The following is a 15701-nucleotide window of genomic DNA, read 5'->3' on the forward strand; positions in this document are numbered from 1 at the left end:
GCGGCTTAGGGGTGAAATGGAAAGTCCTGGGGACCACCGCCTCTGTCCCGAGAGCGGTTTGGAGCGCGCCCAGAGCCCAGGACGGTGAGGACGCCTTGGCCTCGCCCGGAACTGTTGGGTCGGTTGTGCTGTAACTGCAGGGGCTGCCCCCGGTTGCCGGGCAAGCATGGTTTCATATATCCTAACCCCTCTTCCAAAGCCTCCTCTCCTGCATGAAATCTTCCGGGGGCAGTTTCCTTCTCTCCCGACTTCGCTGAACTCCGTTCATACTGTCTTCACTGTTTGTTTGTTTGTTTTTACTTTGTTGCAGCTTTTTGCCGTTCCTCTCTGCTCGTTTAGTAAGTTGCCAGGCAGATAGTCCTTTTTCTTCTCCTTATCTCAGCCCGGCCTCCGCTCCTGTGAACGGACAGGGAGTGTTTGGCCTCATTTTTGTTTTGAAGCTCTGGGCTACCATTGTTTTCACGGCCCGTCTAGAGGGCTCACAATGTGTAGGGCGTGTATGACACGGCCTCAACCTGACAGGTCAGAACACTGTGCTAGTCGGGTCAAGATTATTGGTTTATTAGTCCCTGGACTTTTCATGCATTCTGTGGCCTCCTCTGTGCTGCTTGCTTCGGTAAGATGTGCACAGATTTCCACGGGGTCAAGTGGCACTGTGCAGGGCGTGAAGGTGCCCTGTCCAATACCCACCCAGAACCATTATGCTGATTTAGTTTGTAACCGTTCTGTGCAGCAGTTGTCCTCATTGACAGTATGTGACTCTTTGTCTTCCTAAAAGAGAGCGACACATTTGTGGACATACCGGAATGGGACTGAGGGTTTTCTGTTATTTTCAAACCATTTGTCAGGCCTCCGCTAGCCTGTCATTCCCTTGACGAGAGCAAGCAGAGTGCTCTGCAGTTGGCTGCTGGTCCAGAGCCTTGTTTCTGTTTTGCAGGACAGAGAGGGATGCTTCAAACTGGTCCACGGATAAGCTGAAAACACTGTTCCTGGCAGTGCGGGTGCAGAATGAGGAAGGCAAGTGTGAGGTGACAGAAGTGAACAAGCTTGATGGAGAGGCGTCCATTAACAATCGCAAAGGCAAACTTATCTTCTTTTATGAGTGGAGCATCAAACTGAACTGGACAGGTGAGTGTGCTGGGCTGCACGGACCTATGTGTTAAGGAGCCAGGCCCAAGGTTTAAGAGGTCATGAACTTTGCAGGGGAGGCGTGCTGCTTCGGTGCCCTGCCCTACAGAAAGCAGTGCGGGATGCTGGGACACCAAGTGGGTTTCCTCACTGGGAGTCTCAAAGAGTCGCCACAGTGAAGCCGCTGTGCACCTATATTTTGAGGGCTTGGGCTGTAGCTCCTTCTGTCACTTGGATGATAGGAAAGTGGGGAGAGGGATTTATTTTTTTTTGGTCTTGCTCTTATTAATTGCCTTCAGTGTGATTCTGGCAGGTTAAACTACTGTGCTGGCGAAGCTCACATGTGACTAATTTGAGGCAGCTTTATCCTCTGTCCCTTCTGTGATACTAGCAAAGAATTGGGACCATGCATATGCCCTACTAGAAGGTCCTTCAGTTGGGAGGCTGAATTTTAAAAGGCCCTAAAGCTAAAGAATTATGTGTAGGAGGCAAATCATAAAGTAAATTTATGCTTCAGTAAATATTTCTCAAATGAATGGTAATAAAGAGGGGGAAAGTAGATGTATCAGGTTTGGGGTTTTTTTGTTTGATTTAACTACTAAAGCATAGTGGTCTAAAAGGAACCTAAGGTATCATCTTGCCCCATCCTCTTTTCATAGATTGAGAAACTGAGGCCTCGTGAAGTGAAAGTAAATAAATGTTTTGAAATACAGTCAGTTCTGCTATAATGTATTCCTAAAAGTCACTGCACTATGCAAAGTTGCTCAATGAAAACCACAGGGCTAATGGAGAAGAGAGGATTAGGCATACAACATGCAAAAATTTCATCAATGACTCGTTTTTGAAAATTTAAGAACAAGCCCTGGCCAGTGTTTGCTAAGTGGTTAGAGCATTGGCCCAGGTAACTGAAGGACCCTGGGGTTCAATTCCCACTCAAGGGCACATATCTAGGTTGCAGGTTCAATCCCGTGCTGCTTGGGGTACTTGTGGGAGACAACCAATCAATTTGCCTCTCTCACATCAATGTTTCTCTCTCTTTTTCTCCTTCCCTCCTCCCCTCCCTTCCTTCCTCTCTAAAAATCAATGGGAAAAATACCTTGGGGTGAGGATTAACAAAAAAGAAATTTTAGGAACGTAAATGTGGATAGCACAGTTTTAAACATGTTAAATTATAAGAAATACATAAATAATACAATAAATATGGTGCTTTACTTGAAAAAGACCTGAAGTTTACTTGTGAAAATGGGCGGCAGAAGAATTGTGGCTTGGGTGTTATTGTGAAGTGGTGGGAGGAGGGTCATCTAAAATCAGAAGGAACTGGATAACACCAGTTGTGAATGGCGTGGCTTATAACGGGCATAGTGCACTGAAGTCACTAGCAAGGAGATGTTTGAGATGTGTTTTGTGTGTTCCTGTGCTGCTCAATTAAATGGTGTGGTTTTTTATGTTCACCTAGTGTTTCTCATAGAGGGAATCACATATGAGCCAATGTGAAATTCATGTTATGATCCAGTGTCCCCTAATGTATCAGTCACATTGGGACAAATTTGTGTTTTCTAACTAAGCATTCTAGCAGAACTGACTGTATTGGCTATTGACGCGAGTCCTCCCTGGCAGAATTTGGCAGTTCTTGGTCCCACATGGTAATAACACACAAGTTCAAGAAATTTGACGAGGAAAGACATTTCTGCTGGGGGAAGAAGGTCAGTTGCATCTGGTGTGTCATGTCACATTTTTCTCAGAGTAAAGAGGGTCAGTTCAATTTTCCAAAAGGAGTGTAAGCAGAGTAGTAGTTAGGGCTGCAGAGCAGATGATGACTTTTCGTGCACAGGAGGCAAGTGACATCGCATTGCTTTTGACAGGTACCTCTAAGTCTGGAGTGCAGTACAAGGGACATGTGGAGATCCCCAATTTGTCTGATGAAAACAGCGTGGATGAAGTAGAGGTTTGTGCTTCCTAACTCCTCATCTGTGCTTCCACATCCTCTTATTCTCAGGAGAAAAACGAGCTGTCACTCAAAAGTAAAGGCCAGCTGGGCCCACACATTCAGAACCCCCGTTTGGGTGACTTTCCAGGTCAGTGGTGCCACTGGCAGCCTCCAGGGCAGCCTGTGCTTCTTTAGCTACTTTGCTTTAGCTGGTGATGTGGGTTCTAACATTGGCCACCTTTGCCCTGGCAGAGAGAGCCTGAGAAGGGACACTCATGGGGACTGTACGAATGCCCCATCCCTCTCCCGTTTCCTTTGGAAACGTCAGTTACCTGATTGCTCAGCACCCCCAGTCCACAGCGCAGGTACCCCTCAAGTGATTTACCACCTACTTCTGATCTTTCACTCAGATTAGTGTGAGCCTTGCCAAAGATGAGCCTGACACAAATCTCGTGGCCTTAATGAAAGAAGAAGGGGTGAAACTTCTCAGAGAAGCAATGGGAATTTACATCAGCACCCTCAAAACAGGTACCCCTGGGGTAGTTACGTACGCCGTGAGGAAGTTTCCACCTGTCAGACTCTGATAAAGGGGCTTGACAGTCTTTTCTTTGGCAAATGGGTAAAGATTTGGGGGGAGGGGCCTTATTTCATCTTGAAGTCAATGAATACACTCTGAGGAAGGAAAGATCTAGAAGTGCATTGTCTAGTATGCTGGCTGTTGAGCAAGTGAAATGTGACTAGTTCAAATAGAGATGTACTTTGAGTATAAAATACAATGGATTGAAGACTTGGTACAAAAAAGAATGTAAAATATCAAATTTTTTATATTGATAATATATTGAAGTGATAGTTTGGGTACATTGGGTTCAATATATTTTAAAATTAATTTTCCTGTTTAAGTTTTTTGTGTGGCTACTAGAAAATTGTAAATTACACCTGAGGCTGGCATTACACTTCTCTTGGACAATGCTGGTGTACAGACTTGCATCCCGAGCCTCGCTGCTTGAGCACAGTCCTGGAGTATCTCTGATATGCATTCTCAAGGGAGCTTTAGGGGGTGACTAGAATACTAGCCAGCTCAGCTCTCCCTAGAATTCCAGCTCTGCCGGTACGGCTTTATCCTGGTGGAGCACAAGTAATGACCATCAGAGGGAACCAGCCTAGAAGGTGGGAAGCTGTGCTCTGATGCCAAACTAGTGGTAGCTGTTCTACCTATGCAGAGTGGAGAAAGGGTAGTAAACACGCATCCTTAGGTATCTTGCCCCACCCTGGAAGTCATTGGAAGTGCAATGGCATTCATTGGCTACCCTCCATTAATAGACTTCACGTACATTTAACAAGTTGTAATGCTTCCAGTTGAGTCAGGGGTTTAAAATAATTCCAGTGAACATGCTACATTATATAACATATACTCAGATACCTGCCTGGCCTAGACCAGGGCTAAAAATGTAAAGTAGATAGACCTGTCCTCATCAGCTCATTCTGGATTAAGATGGCCATATTTGCTAAGCTGCTTGAAACCCCAAATCTCAACTAAGAAGTAATTTTCCAGAGCGGGGTTTTTATCTTTTCAGAGTTCACACAGGGCATGATCTTGCCCACGCTGAATGGAGAGTCAGTAGCCCCAGCTGGTCAGCCAGCACCGAAAACTGATGAGCGCAAGGTAAACGGTTTTCCAACGTGTGTGTGTGTGGGGGGGGAGCAAAGGGTGTTGGGGTACTGCCTCCTCCTAACGCCACATTTCTGCTTCTCTCTGACTAACCTCTAAGCCAGAGCAGCTTGTGGTGCTTTTTTTTTTTTTTTTAATCTTTCTTTTTTGTTTTGTTTTTTGTTTAATGTGGTGCTTTCTAAGAGTCCACAATATGTAGTTGTTTGTCTACCCATCTTTCACCTGGTTTTTATTCGTTTATAACTATTGCTAGAGCAAATGTAAGCCCTTAGGGATTTCAGAGTCTGACCGTTGGTTGCATGTTGTGGACACAGCATGGTCTTCACCCATATACGTCTTCAGTATTATTTCTAACTGGGGTGTTAATATCTCATACTTCGTTATTAGAGGTCTCATTAGGCCACTAACTTCACCTATCAGAAAATTGATTGATTTCACCCCATTGGCAGGGTGAGCAAATATATTTTTTCTGGAAATGGAACTTGCATAATTCAGGCTCAGCACTCAGTTTTCAGCCCTATTACCCTTTGTCAGCACAGTGGGGGATATTTTGGAGATGGGGCGGGGTTGGAGGTACAGTTTTGAGCTATTTAAGCTTAGAAATTCTGTTTGAGAATTACAATGTGCTCTTCAGAAATACTAGTGATTTAACATGTCCTTCTGCTGATGGGTTTTTAAAACAGTAGTGGTCTTCCCTCACCTAAAGTGGTTGTTTTCAGTGGGAACTAAGGATTTTCTGGAAAAGTTCCCCTTGAGACTGAAACACCCATCAAGTTCTCTCCAACCCCTTGGAACAATTAGCCTTGGAGGTGAATAAGTTTGTGAGGATAAATGCAGGTTTGCCCCGGAAGCCATGTTAATTGAGGTTTCACCATTACTCTAACAACTTCATTGTGACTTTCACAGGCTAAATCTGCTCCTTCAAAAACCCAGACCAGACCTGTTGGTGTCAAAATCCCCACTTGTAAGATCACCCTGCGAGACACCTTCCTGACGTCCCCAGAGGAGCTCTACAGAGTGCTCACCACCCAGGAGGTAAGTGTAACCTTTTCCTTGGCCTCGTGGCACCTGCCAGGCCAGGTGACTTGGGTTGTGGGCGCATCCCCATCATCAGAGGAAGTACCGGTGAGTAGAGCCTTGAGGCTTTCCTCTTCCAAGCAGAGGCAAAGGAAAACCCACTTTTGTTCAACCTACTCCTCCAAGTGTGTTTGCCCTCTTTGTTCTCAGATATATTAGTTTGGGGTCCTCTAATTGGAAACCACTAGGAATCATTCTTTTTAGACATTGAGGCTGAAGTAATGCTGTCATGGATTCCCACTCACTCAAGTCAAAGCCTGGTCTGCAATGGAATAGAATAGAACCTGGAACGGTCATTGGGCAAAGTGGTGTCTGGAACGAGCGTTGAGGCATGCACGTGTCGGTTGCCATTTGTTCCTGGATCCCACTGAAAGTCATGCATCTTCTCCCTACTTTGTTTTTTCTACAGCTGGTGCAGGCCTTTACCCATGCTCCTGCGACGCTAGAAGCAGACAAAGGTGGGAAGTTTCACCTGGTAGATGGCAATGTCACTGGGGAATTCACTGATCTGGTGAGTACCTCCTGGCCCAGGCCCAGGATGCAGCCTCTGTCTGATCAGAAGTATATTATTTCTCCTTTTTGCCACTCTGTGGGTAAAATTTAAGGCCTTTATCTCTTTGGTCAGTAATCTCTTTTGTTTTTCAAAATAATGCTGCCATTTCAATTCTCTTGCTTTCCTAGAATTTTTCCTTAAGAGTTAAAATCAGTTCTTTCTAGAACTAATGGAAGAGAGGTTGTATATATTGGTGGCTATGGCTTTCCATTTGCTGCACTGAAATTTCACCTGGGCACAGTTGACCACATCCCACTTAGGATTAAGAGGAGATATTAGGAACTCTGTGGTCCACTTTGCCCTCATAAGTAGTATAATTGCACTGATGGTAGACTCTGTATGTAAGGCAGATAGCTAACCTAGCCAGGCTTGGGCTCATTGGTCTAAAGCAGCAATTTTCAATTGGGCTGTAGCTGCGATTTTCAACTGGTAAGCCACAAGAATTTTCAGAACATACAATATGTACCTGACTATTTCATGAGGGGCACTGACCTCTTTTCCCTTAGATTGTCAGATTTAAAAATGACAACAGCCTGGCTGGTGTGGCTCATTGGTTGAGGATCAACCCAGGAACCAAGAGGTCTCGGTTTGATTTCCAGTTGAGGGATTAATTCCCAGAAGGGTACACACAGGAGGATCAATGATGTTTTGCTCATCAGTGTTACTATCTATCACTCTCCTTCCCTCTCTTTTAAAAATTCCTAAAGTTAAATAAGCAAGCATATTTGTGCTTTTTGTTTTGTTTTATCTTAATATATTTTTATTGATTTCAGAGAGGGAGAGAGAGATAGAACATCAATGATGGGAGATAATCATTGATCAGCTGCCTCCTGTGCGCCCCTTACTGGGATTGAGCCTGCAACCCAGGCATGTGCCCACCTGGGCATCGAACTGTGACCTCCTGGTTCATAGGTCGGTGCTCAACCACTGAGCAACACCAGCTGGACAGTAAGCATATCTGTTTACTGTCATTAACCCCAGGATTTTTATTTAATTTTTATTTTCGCCTTAATCTCAAACCCAGGTGGAAAACCGGGTTTTGAACCCTCCCTTCCTCTGTCTTTCTCCAGGGCACTTTGCCACCATCACGTTGACCTTCAATGATAAGAATGGAGAGACTGAACTGTGCATGGAAGGCCGAGGTATCCCTGCTCCCGAGGAGGAGAGGACACGGCAGGGCTGGCAGCGCTACTACTTCGAGGGCATCAAACAGACCTTTGGCTATGGTGCACGCTTATTTTAGAGCCAGCAGCGGGAGCTCCAGCCTGCCCGTCACTTCAGTCCAGCCCTCTCCTGACTGAGGCTTGACTCACAGGATTGCACCATCCCAACCACTAACTTGGGGCCGGGGCCCTTTCCCTTGCGTATACCTTGGGTTTGTGCATGTTTTCTGCTGGGAGGGATCAGAGGGCAATTTCTCTTTTATGTGTACATATGCTAAATAAACATAATTTAAAAAATGTGCACATCTGGAACCTGTGTTGATTGGGTGGCTGGTACTAAGAGTTCCCTTGATGGTTTTGAATTTTTAAAAAAACGAGGGCGGGAATGAGGCCTTGCCTCCATTCTGGAAAAATGTATGTGATTAAGAGGCATGAGGGGACTCGCCTGTCTCCAAGCACTCCTGCGCTGGCCTCATACAGCAGGCTGGCAGATGGGTCTGCTCCTCTCACTGAGGGAAAGGCAAGGCGGGTTGGCTCTGGCATAAACAGCCAGCAAACCACTGGTGGAGGTGGCATCCTTTGCTTTCCACTCTCCATGGCCTCTTAACCTCTTAAGAGAATAGGTGATCACCAGGTACTGATTTGAGATATGGGGAGACATTCCCACCCTGTGGCAGAGAACTATAGGCCCTGGGTTAACAGCTTCTGTTTATTGAGCAGTTACTATGCACCAGACACTACCCTGAGTAGCTTCTTGGTATTAGCTCATTTATTCCCGTAAGAGCCCTATGAAATAAATGCTACCATTATTTCTGTTTTACAAGAACCCAACCCTTGGATTTCTTAGGTAACATCCAAGAACCAACTGATACTTAGCAGAGCCGGGATTTGGAAGAGGGACCATAACCACAGAGCCAGGACTCAAGTCTAAACCACTGTCTACCGCCTTGTCATTGGACTCCCTTCCACAAAGCAGCAGCTGTGTTGCTAGTATGTTAGGCATCCCTCCTGGAGTAGAAAATTCCAGGCCTCCATACTCCGAGAAAGAGGAAGAAGTGAATGCTCTTGTTGCATTAAACAAGCTTCCTGAGCACTGACCAAGTGCTGAGGATTTGGTCTAGTGGGGCTCACCCTGCCATGTTGCAGGAGAGGTATAGCTATCTGGACAGGAGGGTCACTTCCCCTGCCCTGGCGTCCTGCCCCCCAGGATGAGTCAATGCCTGCTCACCGGGACACTACCTCCTGCAGCTACAACTATTTTCCTCCTATTTTTGCCCGTTTTATTAGGGGGCAGGCCTGCAGGTTAATGCTACCAAAATGACTTGGCCACAATATTGTAGTTAAAGCAGAAAATGAGCACTGATCGGGATAATTTTGACCCCCAAAAGCCACCTGTGTCTTGAATTACTCAAAGGGTACGGGACTGAACTAATACACATCTAATTCTGTATTATATCTGCTTCCTGAGGCTCCAAAAAGACGTATTTTGATAAAAAGCCTGGACTCCAGCTTAAATCAACAGGCCTCTCCTAATACAGACTCCACTCCAGCAGAGACCAGTGTCAAAAAGGAGCCCTTTCACGCCTGGCTGGAGAGTAACCAATTAAGAAAATAGTACTCACAACAAGTCCCAAGGTAAAGTCTACAGACACCTTAAAGCAAACCAAAGCACTAAGCCAAGTATCTGTTACATGACATACACATGAGCATGTCACATCCCCAGTACTGATGGCTGCTCCAATGTTTTCCACAACCATTTGACTGACAGCATTTGTTAGCCATCTGAGCCCACAAAGCAGAATGATGTATCTAAAAACAAAACTGTGAACTTGGTTTGGCTTGGGTTTGAATTGTAAATATGCCACTTCCTGGGACAAATGTCCTCATCTGTATAATGGGTATAACAAGTGACTTAGAGAATTAGAGATGATGGACCTAGAAATGCTGGCAGCTGGCAGCCTTCAGCAAATGGTATCTGCTAATTCCGTACTCATGAGCCCACATGTTTTTTCTGGAGCAAGAATTAATATTTTGAGAAGTTGGTTAATTGGCCAAATTGTAAATCATAGACCAAGGAGTCTCCTCACCTAAGAACCATCTGTTGAATGCAGAAAAGTGGACCCCACCACTAGAGATTCTTACTCAGTGGGTGTGGCCCATGAACTTGCATTTGATAGGTATCTCAGGTGATTTCCATATCAGGAATTCATTTTGAGAAGTGCTTCAATGTGTTAAGAAAATCTTGTGCTGAAACCAGTTTGGCTCAGTGGATAGAGCGTCGGCCTGCGGACTGAAGGGTCCCGGGGTCGATTCCGGTCAGGGGCATGTACCTGGGTTGCGGGCACTTCCCCATTGGGGCATGTGCGGGAGGCAGCTGATCGATGTTTCTCTCTCATCGATGTTTCTGGCTCTCTGTCTCTCTCCCTTCCTCTCTGTTAAAAATCAATAAAATATATTTAAAAAAAAAAAATCTTGTAATGGCCGAGCCAAAGAAGCATACTTAGGTCCCTTTTGTGGGTAACGGGACAAAGGATCTGAAACACCGTATCTTCCAAGAGACAAGGGAGGTCAGCAGGATCCAACAGTCTTTGTATTGCTGGTTAAACCCTAGTAAGAATTCAATTTGAGCCCGAACCAGTGTGGCTCAGTTGGTTGGGCATCCTCCCATGTACAGGGAGGTTGTGGAGGTTGCAGGTTCAATCCCTGGTGGAGGGTGTACAGAAGGCAGCTGATTGATCTTAACTCTCACATCAGTGTTTCTCTCTCCCTTCCTCTCTCTAAAAAAAATCAACTATTCTTTTTAAAAAAAGAATTCAATTGGACCTGTCTTGCCTAAACTAGGATCCCAGATGAGAAAAACCAGAGGGGAAAATTGGGCAAAACCATCGAGGTGGCTGGAGCAGCTAAGTTGGAAACTAGTGGTGGTCATAAGCCATGCATGGCCAAGGTGACTCCTGGCATTTGGAGCAGGAGGAACAGCCAATGACAGCAGTGAGGTGACTGACAGTGGACAGGAGTGCGGGGAGGGGTCCTCTGATTTCCTGGGCCCCTCCTGGCTCTGATATTAGCCGCTACCAAGCTTCCCCCTTTCACAAGTGCTGTGCAACCTCCATCACAGTGTCTCCTCACACAGGTGTTCCCCCGCCTGCAGCTATCTGCAGTGTCTCTTTCTCCTCTGTAGAGCTTGAATACACATCATTTTGTAGGTGACCTACTCCCCAATGCCTTTTTCTTAGTTTCTCTCATCTGTGCCTGACATGGTAGCAATTTAGCATGTCACTGAGATTACAGATTAAAAATGGGACTAAGTACTGTTTGGGTAATAAACAACCATTAGGTATAGATCAACTTTAGAAAGCAGCCCTAGCTGGCTTGGCTCAGTGGACAGAGCGTACGTAGGTAGGCCTGTGGACTGAAGAGTCCTGGGTTCGATTCCAGTCAAGGGTACATGCCCGGGTTGTGGGCTCGTTCCCCAGTAGGGGGCATGCAAGAGGCAGCGATCAATGATTCTCTCTCACTGGTGTTTCTGACTCCCTTTCCCCTCCGCTCTAAAATAAAAAAATATATTTTTAAAAATTTATACAGCAGTGTGTGTCAAGGTAAGTTACATTAGAAAGGAGGAGAATTTGCAGTTTTCTGTGAAAACAGACTCTGGGATGTCTCTAATTTTTTAAGTTTTTCCAAAAAAAATAATTAAAACATGTCCTTGCTAATTAATTGTATTGGGTTTTACAGATGAGACAGTAAACTTGGCTTCCATCTGGTGACCTGAGATCCTGCCCTTTCTGACCCTGTAATATTCTAATTGCACTGGAGTATTTTTAGACTGTGGTCCAGGACCAAACTAATAAACTCACCTCAAGCTGTGATGCTAATCAGAAACATGTGGCTCTCTGGGCTTCTCCAAGTGGCAGCTTGGAAACACCTTGCCTCATTCTACTTTCTGTTTCCTTGTGGAAAAGCCTTCCCAAAGGCCAGGGGTGACAGCAGAGTGTCTGGTAAGGGTGCCAACTAAGGCAGGGGCCAGGTCCATCTCTGCCATCCTATAGGTATAGTCCTTGGGCAACTCTCTGCTGGATTCCCTTGCAGCAAGTTACCTGGGGAAGTGGGGCCACTTCCTCCGGAGTAAATGCAATTTACCTCTTTGACCAAAAAACTTAGAGTGAATGTGCTTCCCAGGCAGCCCTTTGCAAGTGTGAGTTTGGTCAAATCCCTGCACCCAGGAGCTCGGCCTGCCCAGCTGGGTGAGGCAGTCACAAATGAAACCCGAAACACGAAACCCATGGGAGCGGGGAGCTCGGTGTGGGCTGTAAGCAAAGGCTTCCGACCCACGCTGCTCTGCTGGGCCACAAATTCCTCAGACGGACAGAACTGGAACGTAAAGTGCTTTATTGCCGAGGATCCCGAGAGCTTTGAGGCCGCTGTCTAGGGGCTGGCAGTGAAATCCCCTACCCTGCGGAGGCTTTTGTGAGTAGGGACGGCCGGGACTTCAGCATTTCAGCCCCATGGAAGGCATGGCAGTGTGGTTGGGGGTGAGGGGAGGTAAGAAGAGGCACGGGTGTGCGGGGGGAGCAGACTGTGCTTGTCTCCCCAACTCTGAGCTCAGTGCATTCAACGACATCACCATGGGAGCCTGGAATGGGCCATGGTGGGAGTATTTACACCACAGAAATTGCCCAAATGCTACATTCAAGGATTCCCCAACTCCCTGCCCGGAGAACTGGTTTACCAGGGCACCAGGAGCATGCCGCCCCTCCTGAGCTGGTTCTGAGTCCACCCCAAGCCTGGCTGCTGTGACAAGCTGCCACTCCCCCATGTGGGGCAGTGCCATCTCCCACTACCTGCACAGAACACAGGTGGGCTGGACAAAGGGGACCTGACCTGGGGATCCTGTCCCTGCCTGGAGCCCGTCCTGGCTTGGCCGCCTCAGCCTGCCTGTCCACTGAGAGCTTCAGCCCCGGACTGAAGTGGTGTCCGCCGAAAGGCAGCTCGGAGCTGAGGATAAGACCCTTTTGCTCAGTGGCTCCCAGCAGGCAAGAGGGCCACATGCAGCCACTCAGAGGTAATGAGAGCTGGTCACCCAGGGCTGACCAAGGGCAGCTGTGGGGGCTAAGATGAAAGGACTGGCCCTCGGGGCTGGGGGGTTTGAGTGATTCACCGCAGGCCCTGGGAACCAGGCTGTGTGGAGAGTGGAGAGCCTGGCGCACACCTGTGTGCAGAACCAGGGCAGGAGAGCCCAGCTCCCGGGTCGGGGAGGGAAATGAGTGGCCAGGGTGGGACAGCACCTCTTAGCAGGCAGGAGGGTAGCCCCACCTCCAGACACAGATTTCCGCTGCACCCACAGGGACCCTGGAGCTGAGCTCCTCCCCTCACCCTGAGCCTGTACACCCTTCAACCATCTCCCCAACCCCACCCAACACCTGGGTGCTGACCAGCCTGGAGTTCACAGGCCTCACAGGCTAAGCCCTTACACTCACCCAGCCTGGGCAGGGGCAGGGACAGGGGCCTGCCAGGGAAGCGCTCAGCACAGCAGCCCTCTCATCAGTACTCCTTGGCCTCCTGCAGCTGGGCCAGGTACTCCGGCTCGGGAGGGTTGTCAGGGCAGGCCCAGCCATTGTTGGGGGGCCGCACAGAGTGGTAGCGGCTCCAGTCGCCCTTACACATGATCCAGGGCATCTTGTCCAACCTGAAGTGCAGTTCAGGTGAGACTTCGCTGCTGATGAGGTGAGGTGCGCCAGCGCCCTTGCCCCGGGTCAGCAGCCGGTAGCTGGAGTCGTAGCAGCAGTGCTGGGCGGCCAGCGTTTTGCTGTCCGAGGACAGCAGGGAGCGCAGGCAGTAGCTTGCCGTGGGCTTGTAGATGTCCAGGCGCTCTCCCGGGCCACTGGCGTCCCTCCACTGGACGCTGCGGCCGGTCCGCTTGTCCTGCAAGCTCATGATCTTGTGCGCAGCCTCCGGTGGGTATGTGCATGGGCAACTGGGCAGGTCCTGCAGCACCTGGCTCAGGTACTTGTCTAGGAAGTCGCTCTTGCAGTTCAGCCACTTCTCACAGTGGTCCACACCTGCAGAGGGCAGGGAAGTGGGGGAAGTTGGGTCAGCCCCGTGGTGGGGGGGTGGGGCCAATGGGTGGAGAGGAGGCCAGAGCCCCAGCTGGGGCAAACGTGTGGCCAGGTAAGGCCTTAGGAGCCAGAACTGAGAGCTCCCTGACCTGGCCTCCACTGCTGACAGACAGGGGCTCCCACACAACACCAGGCAACCTGAAGCAAGAGGCCCTGGTTTAAAATAGATGCAGGCCCAGGGGCTGGAGGAGGGGCCTGGATGGCTTCTGCTCTGCTAAGGTGCTGTTCCTTTCAACGCTGGTGGTAGGAAAGGTCCTGGGGAAGGAGCTGGGTGGCGAGAGCAGGGAGAACGGTTAAACCAATTGGTAAGAAAGTGTTTCAATACAGGGTGGGGCACAAGTAGGTTTGCACTTGTTCGTATGGAAAACAATACACTAATACTAATTAATAAATAACAGTACAAAAATAAACCCTTTTGGGTACTCACACTGGAAACCTACGTTTGCCCCACCCTGTATGTTACGCACTGGCCCATTCTTGTTTTTAACTCGGCCTTTCTCAGGCCATATGCCCTTGGGTGAGTCACTCTGCCACTCTGGGCCCCCAGTGGCTGCCTTCGCCCATCTCTCTGCCTTGGGAAATGTGGCTTCTGACCCCTTGAAACCATGAGCTGCTGTGGTACTGAGCAGGGGCCTCCTCTGCACAGGCAGGCAGGAAGAGGTGGGGGAGGTGGTATCCACAGCCTCCTGGCTCCTTGCAAGGGGCAGGTGAGACGGAGGGACCCAGATGCTGTGCATGCTGGTGGAGGCGTGGCCTACTCCGGGCTGCTGGAGGGAGAAGTCCCAGAGTTCTGGACCCCGGTCCACTTCTGGCAGCACCCCCTTCCCAGACAAAGCCTGCCCAGGAGTCTTCAAAGGGTGACTCAGGAGTAGCCAGAATGTCCCCTTCCCATCCTGCTGCCAGGGAGACTATGCCCCACGGGATGGTCTCCAAGCTCTTCAGCTCCATGGCGACCTTCCCAGCAGGACTATAAAGCTGGGGGGGCCAACGGGCCTGTCCAGGGGGGTCACACACGCTAGGGCACCCTTGCTGGGGAGGCTGACCTTCCTGTTGGAAAATGTCCTCTCTGCCTCAATGGATAGAAGTGAGATTTCTGCCCACAAAATGCTGAGAGAGAGAGAGAGAGAGAGAGAGAATAGCCCTCCACTGACCTGAGTCCAGAATATCTGTAGCATTGGGCGCCAGGAATGGCCACTCCGCACTGGGTAAGTCCAAGGGGTCCTTGTCCTTGGCACCTTTGGGAAGAGAGGCGGTCAGGCTGGTGGGGTCCCAAGGCACCTCTGTGCTCCCGATGGGGAAGCCCAGCCCTCCCTAGGCGCTTGGTGCCCACAGCATCTGGGACAGGCCTGGGATGAGGCAGGACCACCATGTTTGTGAGCTCCCACATCCCCTCTCCCAAGACCACCCTGGTGTAAGGCTCCCATGCCCACATTCCCCGGGCACCAAGCACGGTGTGTAAGCCACTCCCTGTGCAGGAGCTGTGGCTCGTCTCACCAGGACAGTGGGGCAGGTCGCAGTCCTTGGTCTGGGTGACAGTGCAGGCGAAGCCACAGGGCCGGGTCCTCTGCTGGGTGCTGTTGCCGCAGCTCCCGCTGCAAGGAGACCAGGGGCCCCACTCCTGTGGAGGCTCATCATCTGTGTCAAGGCAAGGAGCCGGGGTGAGGGAGCACAGCCCACAGGGGGCACTGGAGAATATTCGCCTTTTGCTAAATTTCTCAGGAGGATGCAACCCGTGGCAGGGCTCCAAGCCTAGTGCACAGAGCAGGGGCTAGATTTCAGCCCCTCTCAGACCCCTTGTGCAGTGAACACCTGTGCAAATGCAGGAGGTGGCCCTAGAGAGGCAGCACAACTCCCAGCACATACTCTATGCCAACACAGCAACAAAGAGGAACCGGTATCTGGGCTGGAGGCCATCTGGCCATTGTCAGGGTGACCTTGAACAAGTCCCCCTCCATCTCTGAGCTGTAGTTTTTATGTCAATCAAAACCCAGGATGACAATACCCTCCTGGGGTTATTAAAAAATGTCCCTGCCCTAGCTGGCTCAGTGGATAGAGCGTCGGCCTGCAG

At 49.2% G+C, this 15701-nt stretch overlaps 2 protein-coding genes across 2 annotated transcripts in view; one reads left to right on the forward strand and one right to left on the reverse strand.

The window, feature by feature from the left end:
• The first annotated feature begins 16 nt into the window (after nucleotides 1-16).
• On the forward strand, nucleotides 17-7818 carry AHSA1 (AHA1, activator of heat shock 90kDa protein ATPase homolog 1 (yeast)). The gene is made up of 9 exons (XM_015558006.1): nucleotides 17-84; nucleotides 311-338; nucleotides 882-1128; nucleotides 2991-3073; nucleotides 3466-3583; nucleotides 4630-4718; nucleotides 5631-5759; nucleotides 6211-6312; nucleotides 7425-7818. Exons 1-9 carry the CDS (start codon nucleotides 17-19, stop codon nucleotides 7446-7448), a joined length of 888 nt encoding a protein of 295 aa, XP_015413492.1. The 3' UTR covers nucleotides 7449-7818.
• A 4071-nt stretch (nucleotides 7819-11889) lies between these two features.
• The window catches only part of ISM2 (isthmin 2), a 16643-nt gene continuing 12831 nt past the window's right edge, over nucleotides 11890-15701 (reverse strand). The window contains exons 4-6 of the mRNA XM_006778831.2: nucleotides 15128-15268; nucleotides 14785-14868; nucleotides 11890-13576 (exon numbers count right to left, since the gene is read on the reverse strand). Of these exons, the coding sequence (XP_006778894.1) occupies nucleotides 13059-13576; nucleotides 14785-14868; nucleotides 15128-15268 (743 nt within the window). The 3' untranslated portion in view covers nucleotides 11890-13058. The remainder of the gene's footprint in view (nucleotides 13577-14784; nucleotides 14869-15127; nucleotides 15269-15701) is intronic.

The sequence above is a fragment of the Myotis davidii genome, unplaced genomic scaffold, assembly GCF_000327345.1.
Source record: "Myotis davidii unplaced genomic scaffold, ASM32734v1 scaffold309, whole genome shotgun sequence".
NCBI classification, from domain to species: Eukaryota; Metazoa; Chordata; class Mammalia; order Chiroptera; family Vespertilionidae; genus Myotis; species Myotis davidii.

Excerpts from the sequence above, each read along its gene's own strand:
- AHSA1 (XM_015558006.1), top strand. The coding sequence starts at position 17 with ATGGAAAGTCCTGGGGACCACCGCCTCTGTCCCGAGAGCGGTTTGGAG. Across the intron at positions 1,129-2,990 it reads CATCAAACTGAACTGGACAG|GTACCTCTAAGTCTGGAGTG; the intron begins GTGAGTGTGCTG and ends TGCTTTTGACAG. Across the intron at positions 3,074-3,465 it reads ACAGCGTGGATGAAGTAGAG|ATTAGTGTGAGCCTTGCCAA; the intron begins GTTTGTGCTTCC and ends TCTTTCACTCAG.